The following is a 19,880-nucleotide window of genomic DNA, read 5'->3' as shown; positions in this document are numbered from 1 at the left end:
CTCTTTCTCTTATTTTGGCGATCCAGCACGTCCTGTCAACACTTGAGTGTGTGTGCTTCGGCCATCTCCGCTCCCTCCGCCTGTGCTTCGGCCATCTCCGCTCCCCTCCCCCCTCCTGCAAACCCCACTCCGTTGTGATTGGTTACCTTCCTTCCGGAACACTTTCAGTGGCGGGAAGCGCGAGCATGGACCTATAAGGGCGCGAGGCAGACGCGAACAGGGAAGTGACAGCATTACCATACATGGAAACATCCGCGTGGTGACGTCACGAAGTTTCATGCGACGTCACGAAGTTACAAAGGGTAGACCGCTTTGAACACGTGACTTCTCGACTGGCTAGAATAGTGTTTAGTGCTCTGCACAGACACCCCAGACGGTCAGCAGGGAATACGTCGAAATGCATGTAAGTCATTATTTGATAATTTAGTATGGTTAAGCATGACTATGAATCATCATAACAACGTTTATAGGTCATAAAAGTCAAAAAGCATCATAGGTCCTCTTTAAGTATTCTGTAGAGAGAGGATTCAGATATCTGCTCCAAATGTTGCAAAGTTGCTCAGGCAAGACAATGACACAAGCGATTTAGAGGTAACTTTTTAGTGAATGAGGCACATAACGTCAGATCCACAACTGCCAAGCCTTCTTAAGAAATACAAAAATACATGTTCAAACTTGTGTTTTCACAAAAACCTGTTTTTGTTTATCTTAAAATACTGAAGATACATTCCTCACATCCTTCCTGTCTCTTTGAGGGCCTAATGTTTCCATCTTAACAACATATATATTTTTATAGTTTATATTTATAAGGCCACTTCTCTTCTTGATGAAGAAAGAGTAAAAAACGTACTTTGAAAGAAAAAGATCCAAAGAAGCAGCTTTATAAGTGCTGGTTGTCAGAATGATACTGTTTTCCTTAGTAGTCTATACAAGTCACATTTCCCCATCTAATTGCTTGTGCCACCGTTAAATACAAAAAAATATTGTTATACTGTTAACAGTGTACATTCAAGAAGTATAAAGTGATATCAAATGTCGGTCAAATTGGCAAAGCTTTCACTGGTCCAGTAGTACAAATATAGAATGTTCTATAAGATGATCCGACACAACGTGATTCCCAGCAAATCTTTTTGTGTGCATGTGTACAGCATCACGCTGTAACCGTGTGTGTGTGTGTGTGTGTGTGTGTGTGTGTGTGTGTGTGTGTGTGTGTGTGTGTGTGTGTGTGTGTGTGTGTGTGTGTGTGTGTGTGTGTGTGTGTTTGCGTGTGGTGTTGGCGTGTGAAGGAGACAAGGAGGCTCAGTTCTGCTCGGTCCGTCACAGCCGTGTCTCCCTGTCTATGCTGTTGAGGTCTGAGGTCTGTTGTGATTGGTCAGTATTGGAAATCACAAACTCTTCCTTCCTGAGCGCCTCAAGCTCTGTCCCGCCATTGGCCAGTGCTCCGTGGAGGCGGTTTCTCTCCTCTTTCTTCATCTGTCTACTGAGCAGAATGAAGCCCGGAATGCAAATAATGAACGAGATGGTCCGTAGGCTCAGGGTCAGTCCCAGGTATGCTATCCTGAGAAGTGAAGATGTAAAAAAAAGATCAATAATGTCAACCCTCTAATCTAAGAGGACAGAGCAAAAACGTGTTATCGAACAATGTCGGAAAAGAGTCAATAATAACTCGTTATTCAAATGATTTATTCATGAGTGATAATCTTTTTTTTTATTATTGATTTATTTGTCAGTTACTATGAAACAACAACATGACAACTGAACTAAATATAATCAATACCTGTTTTCTGTTTCCAGTTTCTACCAATGTATGTTATCACCGTGTTACTGAGTTACTGAATAAAACTTAAGAACGTGATGATTCTCAGGTTTTGCAAGTTCTGGAGTTACAAGGAACATATTTTTTAAAGGATACTTTAGCCGCGGATTCCTGGACATTTATTCTAGACGGACTAGAGTACACAGTCTACCACAGAATTCTATTCCATTTAGTTTTATATACATAATATATGTAATTCCTACTTCCACACAATTTAAAGTCCTATGTTTTAAATTATGTATTTTCTTTCTTTTATGCATTTTGCAGAGCCAAATCAGTGAGGCAAACTACAATAACTCAGTTCCTGTTGTTTCAAATCATGCACATGTTTCACGACTTGATTAAAAAAAATAAGGAAAAAAATAGATCAATAAAGTTGCATTTGCAGTGCAATAAAGTACCTTCTTTACCCATCATATACACCAGCAGGTGGCTCACATTAGCTTGAATTTGCCAATTGCACATCTTTGAAAGACATTTGAAATACACACAAATAGGGAAGGGATTATGTGCTTCAATAAAAATTAAAATAAAAAAGGTTTTAAAGTACCATGAGACAACTAACACACAAAAACTGCATAGCTATATAGGCACAATTTCCACAGCTTGGAGCAACTGTAACCAGAATACATATGCAGACAAAAGTCATAACCTTATATTAGCCACTTTAAAGTTGGACTTTTATCAGAGCTCAGTGGTGTTTTGTTCAAATCTGTTTTAAAATTCAAGTAAAAATTGACAAAATAATGGGTAACACTTTATTTGAAGACGTATACATAACACTGTCATAAGACTGTCATTACACTGTCATGACACCTATCATGAACATTATGAATGGTTGTGACTGGTTATGACTGTTGTCATAAAGTGTCATTCGGTAAATTATGTCACGTTTAATGCCACATTGACATTGTATGAGATGTCTTTTTTATGACAACCTGACATAAGCTAAGACAAAATAACTTGTCGATGTCTTTGTAATGACAACCTGACATAAGATAAGACAAAATAACTTGTCCGTGTCTTTGTAATGACAACCTGACATTAATGAAGACAAAATATCTTGGTTATGTCGACTTGACATTAACCAATAACATGACCTGCCATAAACATATAATAGTAGGCTTAATAATCAAATTTAAAGAAACTATTTTGATTTATGTTGTAATATTACATTAAACTGTCATATGTGGAATGTTTTGATATTGACTGTCATGAGACCTTCATTATTCTGTCATGAATGTGTTTGTTGGCCTGAAATAAAGTGAAACAATTTGGACAATTCGTTAACATATCATGAAGCGTTATTAACCTGTCTAATGCCTTTATAACAGGCTCATGAATGATTCTGTTGGCCTAAAGTAAAGTGAAACCATTTGGACAGTTCATTAACATGTCATGAAGCGTTATTACACTGTCTAATGCCTTTGTGCATTAAAAAACACAATTCTTGAATTTTGATATGGCTGGGTGCTAAAAGTGTTCCAATATATGTAGAAACAACACATGCAAAATATTTTTCCAGTACATGATGATTTAGGGGTGCCACCGCACATCTGTTTTTGTTGGATAAAGTGGTTAACTGTGCTCAATGGTCGCCATGGAGATCTGAGGTAAACAATACTACAGCTCAAGAAAACTGAGGAGATCTTTATGTTTGAGGTGATCTTTCTGTGTTGGGTATGTATTATTACACATGAATATCATATCTGTAGTTGTGTGTTTGTATACTTATTTATCATAAGTCATTAAAGTCATATTTATATGTATTAATTTGGTGCTCATCACATCTAGCTAACGTTAGCTAGAAACAGTTTGCTAACCACAGTTAGCTATCTATGTTTGCTAAGCTATTAAGCTTAAAGACCTACTTCACCGGTGGGAATATGAATGTGTCTTGAATTCTGAGATCCTATGTAGTATAAATGTGCAAAAAAAAATGAAATTGGTTCATCCTAGCCTGAGAAAAGGCAGAAAGAGTGTTTTATGGTCTCACTGTTTCTCTTACTGTGATGTCACAGTAAGAGAAATGGCCTACCGGTGAAGTAGGCCTTTAATATCAACAGTATTCTAGAGTGGACAATTTCATGTTCAGAGTATAGATATCTCATGTTTATTGAGAGTAGCATTGTAGTTGGTACAGTAAATTAACATTTTAAATACAAGTATATTTGCAAGCACAGCTAGATCTCTGGTAGTGACGTAACAACAAGTTATGATGAAGTTAGACTATGTAAAGCTAAAACTTGAGGCTTCTGCAAGAATGGTTTATCAAAATTGAGTTATATTAAGTATGGTAAGATATGATACTTGTATCTTATAACACGTGACTCTATTTATATGAGCGTGACTCTATTAATATGTTCTCTGTTGTTTTTAAATGATTGTCTGTAACTGTGGAACTGTGCTGCTGCCTGTCTTGGCCAGGACTCTCCGGTAAAAGAGATTTTCTCAATGAGACTTCTCCTGGTTAAACAAAGGTTAAATAAAATGAAAAATACAATTATTTTAAACACTGTCCTTGACCTTGAATCCTTTTCATTCTCAGGCACTGCACAACACAACCCACCCCAGGGTCCAGGTCTCCTAAGATGCAGCCCTCACCAACTGGTCCCTGCCAGACTAGCAGTCGCAGCCTGGTCTTTGGTCTGGGCCCCAGCATCACCAGTGAGGATGGCATCATCACTGGCGCCAAACTTCCAACTGGTCTTCAGACCTTACGCCGCATGCTTGCCAAGAAACCTGGTGCAAATGGAGCGTTGTCACAGTTTGAGGCAGCTAGGGTTGTCCTGGAGCAGGTGCGGCCATTTTACAAGAAAGCCAACATCCCAATGGTGAGCGACAAGCGTGCGTGCCACAAGATGGTAGACTTAGTCAACGCTAACAACAAGCTGCGGAAGATCTCCCAGGCCAAGCGCTCCAGTGAGACTACAGCGAAACAATTGGAGAAAATGGAGTGCAGACTTGATGCCACATTTCCGCTGTGGCCTCCAAATGTTGAAAAGCTGATTGATAACCCAGAAGACCTAGCTTTATTGGCCAGCATGAAGACCAACAGAGTGGCCACATTTGGTGTATTGGACAAAAAGCTGCAGCTCAAGTTGAAGCGGCAAGAGGAGCGTCCGCAGCAGCCAGGCAGTTCAGCTGTCTAAAGGAGCTGTAGGAGATGACGGCAATGTCCAGCTTGGAGTCGGAGAGTGATGAGGAGTCAGAGGAGGATACTAACACTGTCTATCCACCATCCGAGCAAGACGCCAAGTGCTGGAGACTATCAGTGAGGAACAACACAAGCAGTGGACACCACCTCCATTGTGCACCCCACACTGGGACAGCAAGTTAGCACCGATGATCAGCAATGTTGGAGGAGCGTCTCTAGTGGTTGGATGGTTCCCTGGTGGAGACGAGACGGTGTGCATCAGCCCCCCCTCCCCCCCTCTGGCAGCATCTGAAGTCCTCCTGCATCCACACTATTCACTAGTCATATTTTAATTTAGTACTACCATGTAAACATCTGGTCAATGATTGACTCCTTTATGATTTTCTCTACTTACGACGTCTATTGCAGCATGTCCATCCTGGGAGAGGGATCCCTTACCCTGTCAACTCTCCCTGAGATTTCTCAATTTTTTTTATCCCGTTAAAGGGTTTTTTTACTGGGAGTTTTTTCTCAGCCGAGCTAAGGGTCTAAGGGCAGGGTGTCGTACTGTATGGAATGTAAAGCCCACTGAGGCAAATGTTGTGTTTAAGCTGATCTCTTCCTGGTGATTTTTAGCAGCCATTATAACATATATTATTTATTTTAAAACCACTTTTTTATTCTTTGGATTGTTCATTTAAGGACTGGAAAGTGCGTTTGATTTTAAAATAGTTCTTATTTCTGTTTTAAGTGTATGTATATATTTTTTGTTTAGTGTCTCAAAGCAAATAAAACAGACTGTCTTGACTTATATTGCTTTTGTTAAGGTATTTTCCACATGTAATACTGATATGCTTCATGTTACATCTATAAAGGGGATACTACTGCAGTTAACACGGTTGTGTGTATAATTAAGTGTAATAATATTTACTGAAAAGTACAAATTGTTTCACTTTGAGGTAAAGTCAATACTTCATGACAGTATAATAAAGGTCTCATGACAGTCAATGTCAAAATTAGACAGTGTAATAACGCTTCATGACATGTTAATGAACTGTCCAAATTGTTTCACTTTACTTTAGGCCAACAGAATCATTCATGAGCATGTTATAAAGGCAGTAGACAGTGTAATAACGCTTCATGACATGTTAACGAATTGTCCAAATTGTTTCACTTTACTTCAGGCCAACAAAAACATTCATGACAGTATAATGAAGGTCTCATGACAGTCAATATCAAAACCTTCCGCATATGACAGTTTAATGTAATCTTACAACATAAATCAAAATAGTTTCTTTACATTTGATTATTAAGCCTACTATTGCATGTTTATGACAGGTCATGTTATTGGTTAATGTCAAGTCGACATAACCAAGATATTGTGTCTTCATTAATGTCAGGTTGTCATTACAAAGACACGGACAAGTTATTTTGTCTTAGCTTATGTCAGGTTGTCATTACAAAGACATCGACAAGTTATTTTGTCTCAGTTTATGTCAGGTTATCATAAAAAAGACATCACATACAATGTCAATGTGGCATTAAACGTGACATAATTTACCGAATGACACTTTATGACAACAGTCATAACCATTCATAACCATTCATAATGTTCATGACAGGTGTCATGACAGTGTAATGACAGTCTTATGACAGTCTTATGACAGGGTTATGTATACGCCTTCAAATAAAGTGTTACCAAATAATGTATGTCATTGCCACATAAAATAAAAAGTTATTGCATGCGCCTTAATGCGAGGCCTACCTGTATGAAGAGGTGTTGTAGATTCTACAGGCTCCTATGCCTCCACACCTCTTCTGACCCCATTTTAGACATGTTGTGTCAATGATTCCTCCAAAGTAGATGGGTGCTGGTATCCCAGCTGTAGGACCAACAACACATTTTCACAACCATATCCCCTGCAAACACTGACCTCAGATCAGTCAGAGCAGGTGGCACGACAGTAGCATCCTGGAGAGAGCATCTGGCATGTGTGTGTATGTGTGTGTGTGTGTGTGTGTGTGTGTGTATATATATATATATATATATCTATTTACACACACACACACACATACCATATATATATATATATATATATATATATATACAGGAAAAGTTTCCATCTTAGTCCCACGCCACTCAAACACTTTGAAGTAGACTTACCAAGGGTCCGTGTTGCCAGAGCATGGAAACCCAAGGCCAAAGATTTCAGCTGTGGTTTGATGCACCTGCGTCAAGAAAGATCACAGACATTGTTTTCAGGAAATATCATCAGAAACCCTGCACAGAAAAACGGCCAAGGTCAGTTAAAGGTGGAGTCAGCAATTCTGGAGAACGAAAAAGGTATGATGAAAAAGGTATCTGAACAGGTCACTTAAGGCTGAAGAGCTTCTTAAACCAGCACCAATTTACACAGCTCCAAAGAATCCTAATGATCTACATGCAAATCAAGCCGCACCAGTATATCGTATACACATTTATTATAAACATATGCAAAACAGACAAAAGATAACAGACACAATGGCCTATAGAGATAGTATGAGCCATTTTTTCATTATGTAATTTACATTTTAAATCTGACCTGATGAGAAACATGTAGCCTGGCGTGCCCCCGAGGGAGATGATAAAGGAAGTGATGACAGAGAGGACCAGAAAGTACGGGAACATCCTGTCACAGTCGTCTGTGTGGAGGCATTGACCTGCACTGGCCGTAAAGTTACCAGCCACACCCACACAGCTACAGTTAGAGAAGACCTGGAGATACATGCAAAGTCTCACACACACACACACACACACACACACACACACACACACACACACACACACACACACGTGACAATGTATAGAAGGACATGTAAACATAGCAATACATACTGTACATACAGTGTACTGTAACTCTGTCAGAGGTAGGCTAGCACTCACACAATCTAATAGATTAAGGGATCTCATTAATAAGAAAATGTAATTGCACAGAAAGGTGTGTCAGTATTTTACTCCGTTAAGAGCCTTGCTTGTTCATATTTATAAGAATCTGATTATGAAAGATTGTTTATTTTGACTGCCAATATCACAACAACTGCAAACTCCATTTAGTGGAGAATAATTACATTCACAGCTCTGAACAATAGAGTGATATGTGTATGACCTTCCCTTGACCTTCAATTGTGTTTTGACTTCACATACTGATTCAGTGGTCATGAGCCAGACAGGGTTGAGCTATTTGGGCTGTTGGAGCTTGTTTTAAAAATCACTGCAGCAGCAGCGCACTATGGCATGATTAACTGTCTATGTGTGATAAGTTTTTTCATAGTTTAAATACCTTGTCTACTTACTGTGTTTCTTCCTGAGCCAGCAGAGCCGGTGCAGCCGGCAAGGCAGGGAGAAACATATGTGATGCCATTGTCTCCACAGACCGGGTCCCACTCACTCGCTGAGCAAAAACAGTCTGAGTTGCAGCCTGTGAACACTGTGTGCTTATCATACGATATTGCATCATCGCTGGAGACATGAGAAAGCAAAAATGAGAGGACATTTTTTATTACGACTTTACATGCTGGTATATTCTCAAATTTGCTAAAATATTTTTTTTTTGCATTTTTATGCTTTATTGATAGTGTAGAGACAGAGTTGAAATGGGGCAGAGAAGGGAGTGACATGCAGAGAACGACCGCGGGCTGGAATCGAATCCGGGTCCGCTGCTGGCCGAGGCCCATGGGGGGGACGCCCTACCAACTGAGCTAAGGGCGCCCCCTAAAATACTTTTTAACTTAAAATGCTTAGCATTCACACAATGCATAAGTAAAACAAATACTGTAGTGCCAGCACAAATGTTACACATTTGAATGCATTTGGTAGCAAAAATACACAATGTAGATTTACGAAAAAATTAAGTGGTCTCTTGATTATTATTTTCCTAAATTGAATATATACATTATATTTAAAACATATTCATGTGCTTGCCCTTTAACCGTGGTTGGTGCCAAGATGGAGGGTGAGGTGGGGTAGAGGGCTTTATAAATGAGTGAGCAGATATAGCTGTTCAATCATTTATAAATGTAAATACAGAGTCGATTCATTATTCCTTTATTCCCCTCAAGCAGTGCTGGCTTTGAATTGTGTGTACCGGCTTCACTGTAGGCCAATCAGCACAACCTGGGAGCTTTTCATCTGTGTCACTTCAGTTGTGTCGACGTTGGATCTGAACGGCGCATTGGGAACACACAGGGAGGCGATTGTTCTTGTGTTGTTCCCACTTGGGTTTAAGCCCGTGATCACCAACGGATCGCCTTAGCAGTCTATTTGTTCCTGCTTGTTCCGTTTTTGCAGTTTTCATTCTGCTCTTACATGGGTGGCCCTTGTGAAAAACCTATGTCCATTTGGTGACAGTTCGACTTGTCCACGTTCTCACCCTTAGTCGTCACATGGAACATTGGAGCTTTGTTTTGTCATTATTGTACGGAAATCGAGGGCCATTAACAATCAAAGAGTTGCATTCTGTTGTGACTTGCAACCAACAGTATTTGAATGTAGTACTGGTCCCAGAAGTAAAAAAAAAAACTCTTTAGGTGCATTTGATGTGTGTATGTCTATTAGTTCAAGTGTACTGCTGAATTGGAAATACTACTGTCATTTGAGTGCAGTAACCCCAGCAACAATCATGTCACTCTCTGTGGCTCACCTGTTGTATGAAAGCGTCACCCCGGCTACCTTGGCGTTCTCGCAGCTCATGGCGAAGAAGAACAGTGACAGGACGTAACCAATCAGAGATGTGCCGATAGCAAATCTGGCTGCTCCCATGATGTTCAGCTTCAGCCTCTTCATCAGCAGACCTCCAGAAAACATTCCCAGGGCTACAGCCGGGATGTTGATCACACCTAATATGAAAAGCAACAGCAAAACACTGAATTAACATTAACTCAAATCAAATGTTGCTTTAAAGGACAAAGCTGGATTTGATAAATGACAAATATGCTTTAATGTAGTATTGTATCAAAGCTTTCTGAATATTGCTTATGAAACCACATGCAAGGGAAACCACTGAACCCCTTTCACAGGACTACGGAAATTCCAAGTAGCCGTGATCAAAAAAGAGCACTGCTTTTGTTTCTTTTTCTTGTGTCTCCTATTATATCTTAATTTAACTTCAATGCGAATACATGGCCTTTTATCTATACCCATGTCATAAGCTCTGATCACTAATATTGCATTCTCTTTCATATACCGCCATTTTGTTCTGTGCAGGCATCTCCCTTAATGAGAAAACATGGATGCTTTCATCTTATGTTTTCAGTTTCATTAGATATTCCCATTTCATATGCAAAGCACTTTTAATCTTCAAAAAAGCTCCCGTCTATGCCGATGTGTTGCTAAGAAAGCTGAATGAGCCGAAAATCCGAGCCAGAACTCTTTATTTAACAAGATCCCCTCTCCAAAGTTATTTTTCTGCTTCATTAAAACAAATCTGAAACATTTATTTAGAGATGAAAACCTCATGACAATAGATGTAACACTTTATTTTGATAGTCCACTGTTGACACTCAACAAGCTATCAGTAGATATGCAGTTGCATGTCAACAGTGAATGAGTTGATATTCAACAGAACTATCTCAACAGATAAGTGACATGCATTCAACTAACTGCCGGTTAACTATAAGTTGAACTAGTAGTATATGTTGTGTTGCATGTCAACAGTGAGTTAGTTGATATTTAACAGAACTGGCTGTTAACTATAAGAACATTTTATTTTGTTAAACTATTTGAGAAAAACTGTCTGCAACAGACATCATTATTTTTACAACATGTTATTTACCAATATTCAACTAACTATCTGTAGAGCAGGGGTGGCCAACCAGTCAGAGACAAAGAGACAAAGACAAAGAGCCACATTTTTTACTGTGTTACTGCAAAGAGCCACATCGTACACACGGGTACACACAGTGGCGATTCCAGGAAATTTTGACTGGGGGTGGCCAAGGTGGGCCACAGAGTTAGAGTGGGGTGGCCATCGCACCCCTGAATTAATAGCATGTGATATGCTGTGCAACCAATTCAAAGATGATTTATAATCCCAAATGCCCAAATCATATCCATTGTAATGTTTGTCAGAAAACTAAACCCCTGAAGGGGGGTCTGGGGGCATCCCCCCCAGAAGATTTTTTTTGTGTTTTTAACATGTAATCTAAGCATTCTGGTGCATTCTGGCGAAGGAAAAAGTCAATATTTATTTCAGCTCAGATGAATAGTAAAATTAGCAAGACAACATAACTTGCTAGCAGCCAGATGCCTAACAACTGCACAGAGGGACGGATGACCACTAGCTTTTGACCAAATATCTTGCTAAAAAAATAAACCTTTATTTATGAAAGTCTGCCCTTGCTAAGAACATGTTACACTCGCTAACTACAAACTTTAATTTTTTTATTCAGATTTCAAAAATCTGCTGGGACACGTGCCTATACACATGCATGGGTGGCACGCATGTCACAAGCACACTTATGCTGTTTTCAAGACCTTTGCTGACCAGAGACCAGTTCTAGTGGCCACAGTCCTACCATTAATTTAGTAATTGAAAATTGCAAACTGATCTCATATCAGTGGATTGGAGTGTTTGTGTGATGAACTTGGCAACTACCTATCAAAAAAAGTTAAGAAAGAAAAAAAATACATATCATCTCTGAACTAGGATACATATCAGGAAAAAAAATGTAATTAAAAAAATAAAATGAAAATAAAAAATAACATTTGAACTGGGGGGGGGGGGGGCACTGGGGTGGCCTGTAAGATTTCAGGGGGGGAGGGGGAGGGCGTTTTTATTTTCGCGGGGAGCTTGCACATGCATGCACAAGCATTATTTATTAAAAAAAAAAAAAAAAAAAAAAACAGGGGGCCCCACACTAGGACTTGAAACGGGCCCCCAGATCGTTAAGGCCGCCACTGTGATAATGACAGGACTGGACTCCTACAGTACTAAAGACGACAGGGCAGTCATTTTCAACAATGAACATTGTGTGCACTGCCTCACACACAAACTCTCAGTTCAACCAAGTCCACAAACAAAAATATAACAATTTAAAATAGCGTTTTTCTCTTACTATGCATGTTGCTTTGTGGGACTTACTTTTAGCATGGAGAGAGCTGAAGTGGCGCCGAAGATTTGAAGCCTTGAAATGCGCAAATGACACCTGGCATATAAGGCAGAATGGCCTGCCATAACGTTCAACAAAAAATATGAACTCTCCCACTCTGTTTTCGGAGCGAACTTGACACAAATAGTTTACTCACGGAAAACCTCCCTCCAAGCTGAGCGGACAGTTTTATGTTGCGTCCGCACCAAACGTTTGCGAACGTTATGTTGCGTCCTCAATTAAACATTTGCGAACAGGCATACACATAGGGCCTACACATTAATAAAATAAAAAATGAAATAATAGACAACATGTAAAACGAACGTAAGAGCTGCATGAAACGTTTGCGAACATGCACACACATAGGCCCACACAAAAAAAAAAGTATAAAAAAAAAAAAAAATAATTATAATCACATAATTTGATATGAACTGAAGAGCCGCACGAAGCTGGGCAAAGAGCCGCATGCGGCTCGCGAGCCGCGGGTTGGCCACCCCTGCTGTAGAGTGTCAACTTCTAGTGAGTTGACTATCAACGACTGTTATTAACCAATACTCATCTTACATTCAGTAGAGTGTCAACTTCTAATAAGTTGACTATCAACTGTCCCCCCACTCACAAGGTACATATCTAATGAATGAACAGTCAACCCTCTGTTGATCATATGTTCATTGTAAAATAAAGATAAGAATATTTTAACAATCAATATGTAGGCACCATATGTAAGTAGTAAGTAAGTAAGTAAAATGTATTTATAAAAGCACACTTATAACAGTTTGCACTGACCAAAGTGCTGTACATAGTGCATTCAGTAGGCCAACATGAAGGCAAAATAACAACAAAAACAATAGAAAAAATAAACATAAAAATATAAAGGACATATAACCCAGACATCCACACACACACACAGACAGTAGTGCAGAGGCACACAAACATAGACAGTAGTGCAGAGGTCAGATAGCTAATGGGGAGGGAAAGCCAGGTTGTACAGATAGGTTTTGAGCCTTGATTTAAAGGCATAAATGGAGGGGACATCACGTATGTCAGGTGGCAGTTGGTTCCACAAGCGTGGAGCCGCTACTGCGAAGGCCCGGTCACATTTTTGTTTGAGTCTGGATCGGGGGATGTGGAGAAGACCCTTATTTGAGGATCTTAGGGACCTAGGGGCTGAGTGGGGGTGTAAAAGGTCTGCTATATAAGATGGGGCCTGACCATTGAGGGCTTTGAATACCATGAGAACTGTCTTAAAAATGATCCTTTGTTGTACTGCCAGTGAAGGGAAGCAAGAACGAGTGTGATGTGTTCCCACTTTTTTGACCCAGTCAACAGTCTTGCTGCTGCATTCTGAACTATTTGGAGGTGTGATATGAGGGACTGAGGGAGACCAAGGTAGAGGGAGTTACAGTAATCCAGCCGTGATGTTATGAAAGCATGGACAACTATTTCAAGGTTGTGATATGATAGGGAGTGCTTTATTTTAAAGATGGTTCTGAGCTGGTAGAAGCTGTTCTTCACTACAGATGAGATTTGCTTTTTAAAGCATAGCTCAGAATCAAAAATGACGCCCAGATTTCTAGCGGATGGTTTAATGAATGAGGTTAGACTACCTAGGTCAGTGACGATGGGTTTTTTGAATTTGGAGGGGCTAAAGATGATGACTTCTCTTTTGCTATTGTTAAGCTGAAGGAAATTATCCCCCATCCTGTCATTTATCTCCTTGAGACACTCTTGGAGCGTCTGAAGGCAGTCCCCGGATCTCAGAGGGAGATATAATTGTGAGTCGTCGGTGTAAAAGTGGAAAGACAGGTTATATTTTCTGATTATATCTGATTGTATCGAAGGCAGCACTGAGGTCTAATAAGACTAAGATGGCGTTCTCACCTGTGTGTGAGGAGTAAGTCATTAGACACTTTTAGCAGAGCCGTTTCAGTGCTGTGGCGTGCCTTAAAGCCAGACTGAAAGGGCTCCAAGACATTGGCAGAGTTGAGAAATGGCAATACTTGAGAGAGGACTGCTTTTTCAAGAATTTTTGAGATGAATGGTAGTTTCGATATTGGACGGTAGTTATTTGGGCAATTAACATCCAGGTTATGTTTTTTAAGCAACGGCTGGACAACCGCGTGCTTGAAACATGAGGGAACAGTGGCAGAGACAAGGCAAGTGTTTATAATGATCAGAATGCTCGGACCGATGGTTTCAAAGGCGTCTTTGATTATCTGAGAGGGCATAGCATCATTGGGGGATGTAGAAGGTTTCATGTGCTTAATAATATCTCTCAGATCATCAAGGGTCACTGGTGAAAATTGTTCAACTATAGCTGTAACAGCTGGGGGACACGGTAAAGTGTTGGAAGCAGAGGGGGTAAAAGACAGTTTTATGTTTTCTATTTTATCAATAAAAAACCTTAAAAAAGTTTCACAAATGCCTGTGGATGATTCGACCTCTGGGGAGACTTCGGGGTTAATAATTGATTTGATGGTACTAAAAAGGATTTTCGGTCTGTTAGAGTGTTTGTTAATAATATCTGAGAAATGTGTGGCTCTGGCTTTCTTAGCTGCTGTCTGGAAGGCCGCTAACGAATTTCTGAAAATGTCAAGAGAGATGGTAAGTCTATCCTTGTTCCATTTCCGCTCAGCTCTACGACAAGCCTGCCTGAGAGAGCGGGTTGTGTCATCAAGCCAGGGTTGTGACTTAGGTTTAGGATGTTTGAGTTTAAGGGGAGCAATAGAATCTAAAATGTTAGAGCAAGATGACTTAAATAGGGACACTATGTCATCAATGCTGCCAGGAAGCTCATTTGCAGTAGAAAAGGAGCTAGCTACATCATTACTCAGGAAACATTCAGAGAGATGACTAGCAGTGAGAGAGTTAATGTAACGAGACAAGCGACCTGGGGACTTAGCTACAGACAGAGGGTTTGGTAGGTTAACATTAAACACAATGGGTTTATAGTCAGGGATGGACGCATCCTCAATAAGCACATTGTCAACAGAAAACCCATATGACAGAATTAAATCAAGAGTGTGACCAAATATATGGGTAGGCTGATTAATGTGTTGCAACAGACCAAACGAATCAATGACATGGCAAAACTCTTTAACCAGGGGTTTATCCGGACAACAAACATGGATATTGAAATCACCTAAAATCAACAAGCGATCATACGATGTGATAAAATCAGATACAAAGTCTGTGAACTTAGGAGGCCTATAGACCAAGGCGCACACTAAGGGGGTTGTAATGGATTCCACTTTTACGCACTGGATTTCGAAAGTGGAATAAGTCCCAACAGGTAGCGTCAGTAATTTAAAATTGTTTTTAAAAATCATTGCAATGCCGCCACCCCTTCCAGTGCTTCTAGGCGTGCTAATGAATGAGCAGTTTGTTGGACATATTTCACCAAAAACTGATGACTCACCGGCTCCAGCGCTTATCCATGTCTCGGTTAAAAATAGAATATCCAGGTGTCGTTGAATGAAGAAGTCCTTCAGAATGAATGAATGTGTAGTTGACTATCTGTTGATTGTCAACTAATCTATAAACGACTGTCAACAACCTATCAGTCGATATTCAAATACGCATTTGTAGATGGGTGTTAGGACTATCAAATTAAAGTGAAAACAGTTGAGAACAGTTTAATTTCTTCAAACTATTAACAGAGCACAATAGAGAGAGGTTTTGTAGTTGACCGTTGATAGTAATTTATAGATCAGTTGACAGTCAACAAACTACCAGTCGATATTCAGCATGTGTAGACGGGTGTTAGTACTATCAAGTTGAGTATTGGTTAATAACAGTCGTTGATAGACAACGCACTAGAAGTTGACACTCTACAGATAGTTAGTTGAATATTGGGAAATAACATGTAAAAATTATAATGTCTGATGCAGACAGTTTTTCTAAAATATTTTAACAAAATAAAATGTTCTTATAGTTAACAGACAGTTAGTTGAATGCAAGTTATATATTTGTTGACAGTTCTGTTGAATATCAACTAACTCACTGTTGACATGCAACACAACATCTACTACTAGTGCAACTTATAGTTAACTGGCAGTTAGTTGAATGCATTTTACGTATGCAACTCAACATCTACTAATAGTGCAACTTACAGTTAACTGACAGTTAGTTGAATGTATGTTTCATTTATGTTGAATGAGTACTGTTGAATATCAACTAAACATTGTTGTTGTTGAATACATGTTACCTATCTGTTTAATGTTTTACGTATCTGTTGAGATAGTTCTGTTGAATATCAACTCATTCATTGTTGACATGCAACTGCATATCTACTGATAGCTTGTTGAGTGTCAACTTGGTTCTAATACCCATCCATACCCATCAGAAAGTTGGCCTTGGAGGCAGACTGCCTGAAGTGCTGTTCGATGTACTTAGGCTTGTAGGTGACCATGCCAATGAGAGAGTTGAGCTGGATGATTGTCACACACAGGTAGATCAAATACACAGGGTTTCCAAGCAGAGTCCGCAGGGTTGGAATAAAGTCTATAGAAGGGATAAAAAACTGAGTTGAAACACACTGGTGTGAAACATTTTCAAAATGCGAAACGTCTATGTAACAGTGCCCACTGACTGTAACAATCTCTTATTATTGCAATGAAAATAAATTTCACCTCCCTTACTACATGAAGCAATAGGAAATAAATTAAAAACCAAAGTAAAGCTGCTATGTCTATACTTTGAAAACTTTAGACTGTATTGTCCCCTAGTGTTAATAAAAAACGCTACATCAGCCAGCTAGAGCATTTACTGATTTTAAATTAAAAAGGAAGACTGATGGGTTTTTGACCACTAGGATCGCTATGGAGCAAGGAGACACAAAGAGGCACACGCTCAGGCACATGGAAAGGAAATGCCTTCAAGTTTGTTAGGGCTAAAAATACACTCAGTGGCCCTCATTTATCAACCGTGCGTAGACCAGAAAAGTGGGTGTACGCACATTCCCACGCAAACCTCGGCATTGATCAATATGGACGTGAGCATAGGATACACTCAAATCCCACGCCAGCTCTCAGCTTGTGTACGCAAGTTTGTAAACAGCATGGACTCGCAGTGCAGGCTGTGCCGGGTAGCCAATGACTTTGTTGGACAATTATTAGAAGATAATACAAATGCAGTGTTTGCTCAGACCGAAATAAAGATATTAATCACTTAAAAATGTGCAGCTTATGGTGTGCAACTGAGTAGGAGAGCTGATTCAATAGTGCGCACACCGGCCACTTAGGAGCGCTGCATGGGACTGCGTAAGGGCAGTTGTTTCCGTCTTGGAGCAGCTGGGGGGACACTGAGGCACGGGGGCTGCATGCATTCAAAATGTTAGCCTAAGTATTAAATATGTAGTAGGCCTACACTGCTCTTTATGATAAAAAATACACGGCACAACATTCAGCTTAACATTTTATTTATTTGACACACTTTTTAGATGTTAGTTCCTCTTTTAATGTGTCATTGATCGCTTAAGCGAGCGATTTATTTCCACCGTTAACTGGCACGTTTTTCCGATCTGCTGGTGGAGCAGGACGGTGGGCGGCTGGGCGCTCTCACAGCTGATCTTTGCCGGGTCGGCTTGTGCAGCTGACGGCCGGGCTGACCACTCGTGCCAAGCGCATGCTGTCATGCAGTACAACGTAAAATGTGTTATTTTTTGTTTTTAAAACCCTTTTGAGTAGTGTTATCTACGTAAAAGGGCCAATACATTCTAATCATTCAAATCTCTGCAGACGTGTATTTATTTTATGGGGACCATTATCGGACAGTTGGTGCGTCTTTTTCTCCTCTAAGGATATATTATGCCCACACCTCCAGTCGGTGTTGCATTTCAGAGCAGCAACACGCTTTTTTTAGTGGCGATTTTTGAGTCAGACCACTTTTCTTCATCTTTGTAAAGAAATGGCGACATACAATTGTATGCTGTTTTATAGCATTTGAGCGATAGTACTGATGTAAACCTAAAATGCAAAATCCTCAGCTGGAGATCGTTTGTTGTCAACACCTACGCTGTTGACCGCACCAGTTATTTGCTTCCTAACTGCTGCCTTCTGTCGTTCTTTGATGCCGCTTGTAATTAGGGTTGGGCACCGAAACCCGGTACCAGTATGGCACCGGTGCCGACTTAAACGGTAGTAACCAGACCGAATAAGAACGAAAGTTTCGGTGCCTCATTTTGGTGCTGCCCCCTGCTGTAGTCATGTTTGTATTTTGACAGACTGATCGCTCTTTATGTCATGATTGATGAAGCATGTCCGCTCGCAGATGCTGTTCTGTGTATACCGAGAGGAGCATTTCTCACCGGGCTGTGAGTGACGAGAACGAGCCCGACCGTCTCGAGGAGCGCGCGCACGAGTGCTCAACAGTCGCTCACGTTCGCAGTTTCACAGACTGATCGCTCTTTATGTCAGACTATTTTTGAACGCCAATGCAATGCATTTCTTTTTGCGAATGACACGCGAGCTAGCAGTATTGTCACGGATTTATTAGGCACGTGTAGGCTTACGATGAGGCAGCGGCCGCCTGCATTCCTCCCGTCAGCTGTTCTTTACGCACGGCGGTGGAGACGAACCCAAAAAAATACACAGCGGGACACGGCGGCCCGGTGATATGGAAACGTTTAACAAGAAACTTCATAAAGACACACTTAAAATAACGATATCTGCCCAAACAAAAAGCTCTGACTTGGATAACTTTATGGAGCGATCGATGTATAAAACCATCCGGTAGGCTACATGTGCGTGATGACGGGCCATTATATTAATAATAAACAGTGCGCTGCCGCTGCACATTAGAACAGCATGTAGCCTACATTAAAGATCTCGTATCCATCCTGAGAAGGCAAACATGACAATTTTTCTGCACAAAAATGGTTAATTTGACAACGTTAATAATTGTGGTCTTATCTTTACAGAAGACTTCTTTGTATATTTTATGTCAGTTGAATTTTGTTTAAAGTTAAATGCAAATGAGCACTGTTAATATTCCAAAAGGCTAACGCTCTTCCTTGACTGTTTTCAGTCTGTGGTTCTCATTGGGTGTACTTATTCCCTTACTGTAAATCCAATACTGCATTTAATTTCATATGGGTGTTTTATATGTGTATCTATTTTAATTTTTAAGGTGTTATCAAAATGATTACTTTTAGCTAAAGTTTTAAGATGGAGATTAGATTACCTGGTAGTCTCCACATTAATCTCCATTATTATATTGTTTGAAACAGTATTGTTGTATTAGATAGTATGTAAATTGTGTGAATTTAATTAAATTTAAAATTTAAAATAGTTTATTTGTAAATTACTCGTAATTATATTGTTAAAATTAGTTGTGTTAAATTTGGCACTGGCTATAAAAGGGCTTTTTTTTTACAGTGTGTGCAATTTGAGGCTTCAAAGTACCGGTTAAAGTACCGTTTAAGCACCGGAACCGTTTCAAAAGTACCGAATAGTAATGAAATGAAATGAAACTCTTTTTTTTTCCTACTTTCGCTGTTATTCTGTCAATTTCTACTTCAGAGAAGTTCCTCTTCTGTGCCATAATGCGCATATCCATGTCGTAAAACCTCTGGGCGAGGCCTCTAAACTGAGAAAACATAGGGGAGTGATACGATTGTTTTCAGCCGCCACATTTATCAATAATGGCCCTCGCGTACGCTGAGATTGGCGAGATACGACTGTTTGATAAATCCCACGCGATACCTGGCGTAGGGAGGTATTTGCGCCAGAATCTGCACCAGTTTCCATGCAAGTTTGATAAATGAGGGCCAGTGTGTTTTGGTGAGGAACACTATTATGTAAA

The 19,880-nt window shown here is 40.0% G+C and overlaps 1 protein-coding gene across 1 annotated transcript in view; it reads right to left on the bottom strand.

The window, feature by feature from the left end:
* Positions 1 to 1,317: 1,317 nt before the first annotated feature.
* Positions 1,318 to 19,880, bottom strand: part of LOC307248596 (solute carrier organic anion transporter family member 1C1-like) — a gene marked incomplete at its 3' end in the record, with an annotated part of 60,411 nt that continues 41,848 nt past the window's right edge. Inside the window, exons 8-14 of the mRNA XM_080025026.1 lie at positions 16,416 to 16,580; positions 9,632 to 9,827; positions 8,286 to 8,451; positions 7,535 to 7,707; positions 7,117 to 7,181; positions 6,718 to 6,835; positions 1,318 to 1,558 (exon numbers count right to left, since the gene is read on the bottom strand). Of these exons, the coding sequence (XP_079881152.1) occupies positions 1,318 to 1,558; positions 6,718 to 6,835; positions 7,117 to 7,181; positions 7,535 to 7,707; positions 8,286 to 8,451; positions 9,632 to 9,827; positions 16,416 to 16,580 (1,124 nt within the window). The remainder of the gene's footprint in view (positions 1,559 to 6,717; positions 6,836 to 7,116; positions 7,182 to 7,534; positions 7,708 to 8,285; positions 8,452 to 9,631; positions 9,828 to 16,415; positions 16,581 to 19,880) is intronic.

The sequence above is a fragment of the Ammodytes marinus genome (genome assembly GCF_949987685.1).
Source record: "Ammodytes marinus genome assembly, chromosome: 3".
In the NCBI taxonomy this organism is placed as follows: Eukaryota; Metazoa; Chordata; class Actinopteri; order Uranoscopiformes; family Ammodytidae; genus Ammodytes; species Ammodytes marinus.
Note: the sequence above shows the minus strand (reverse complement) of the source record. Positions and strands in the feature narration are given on the sequence as shown.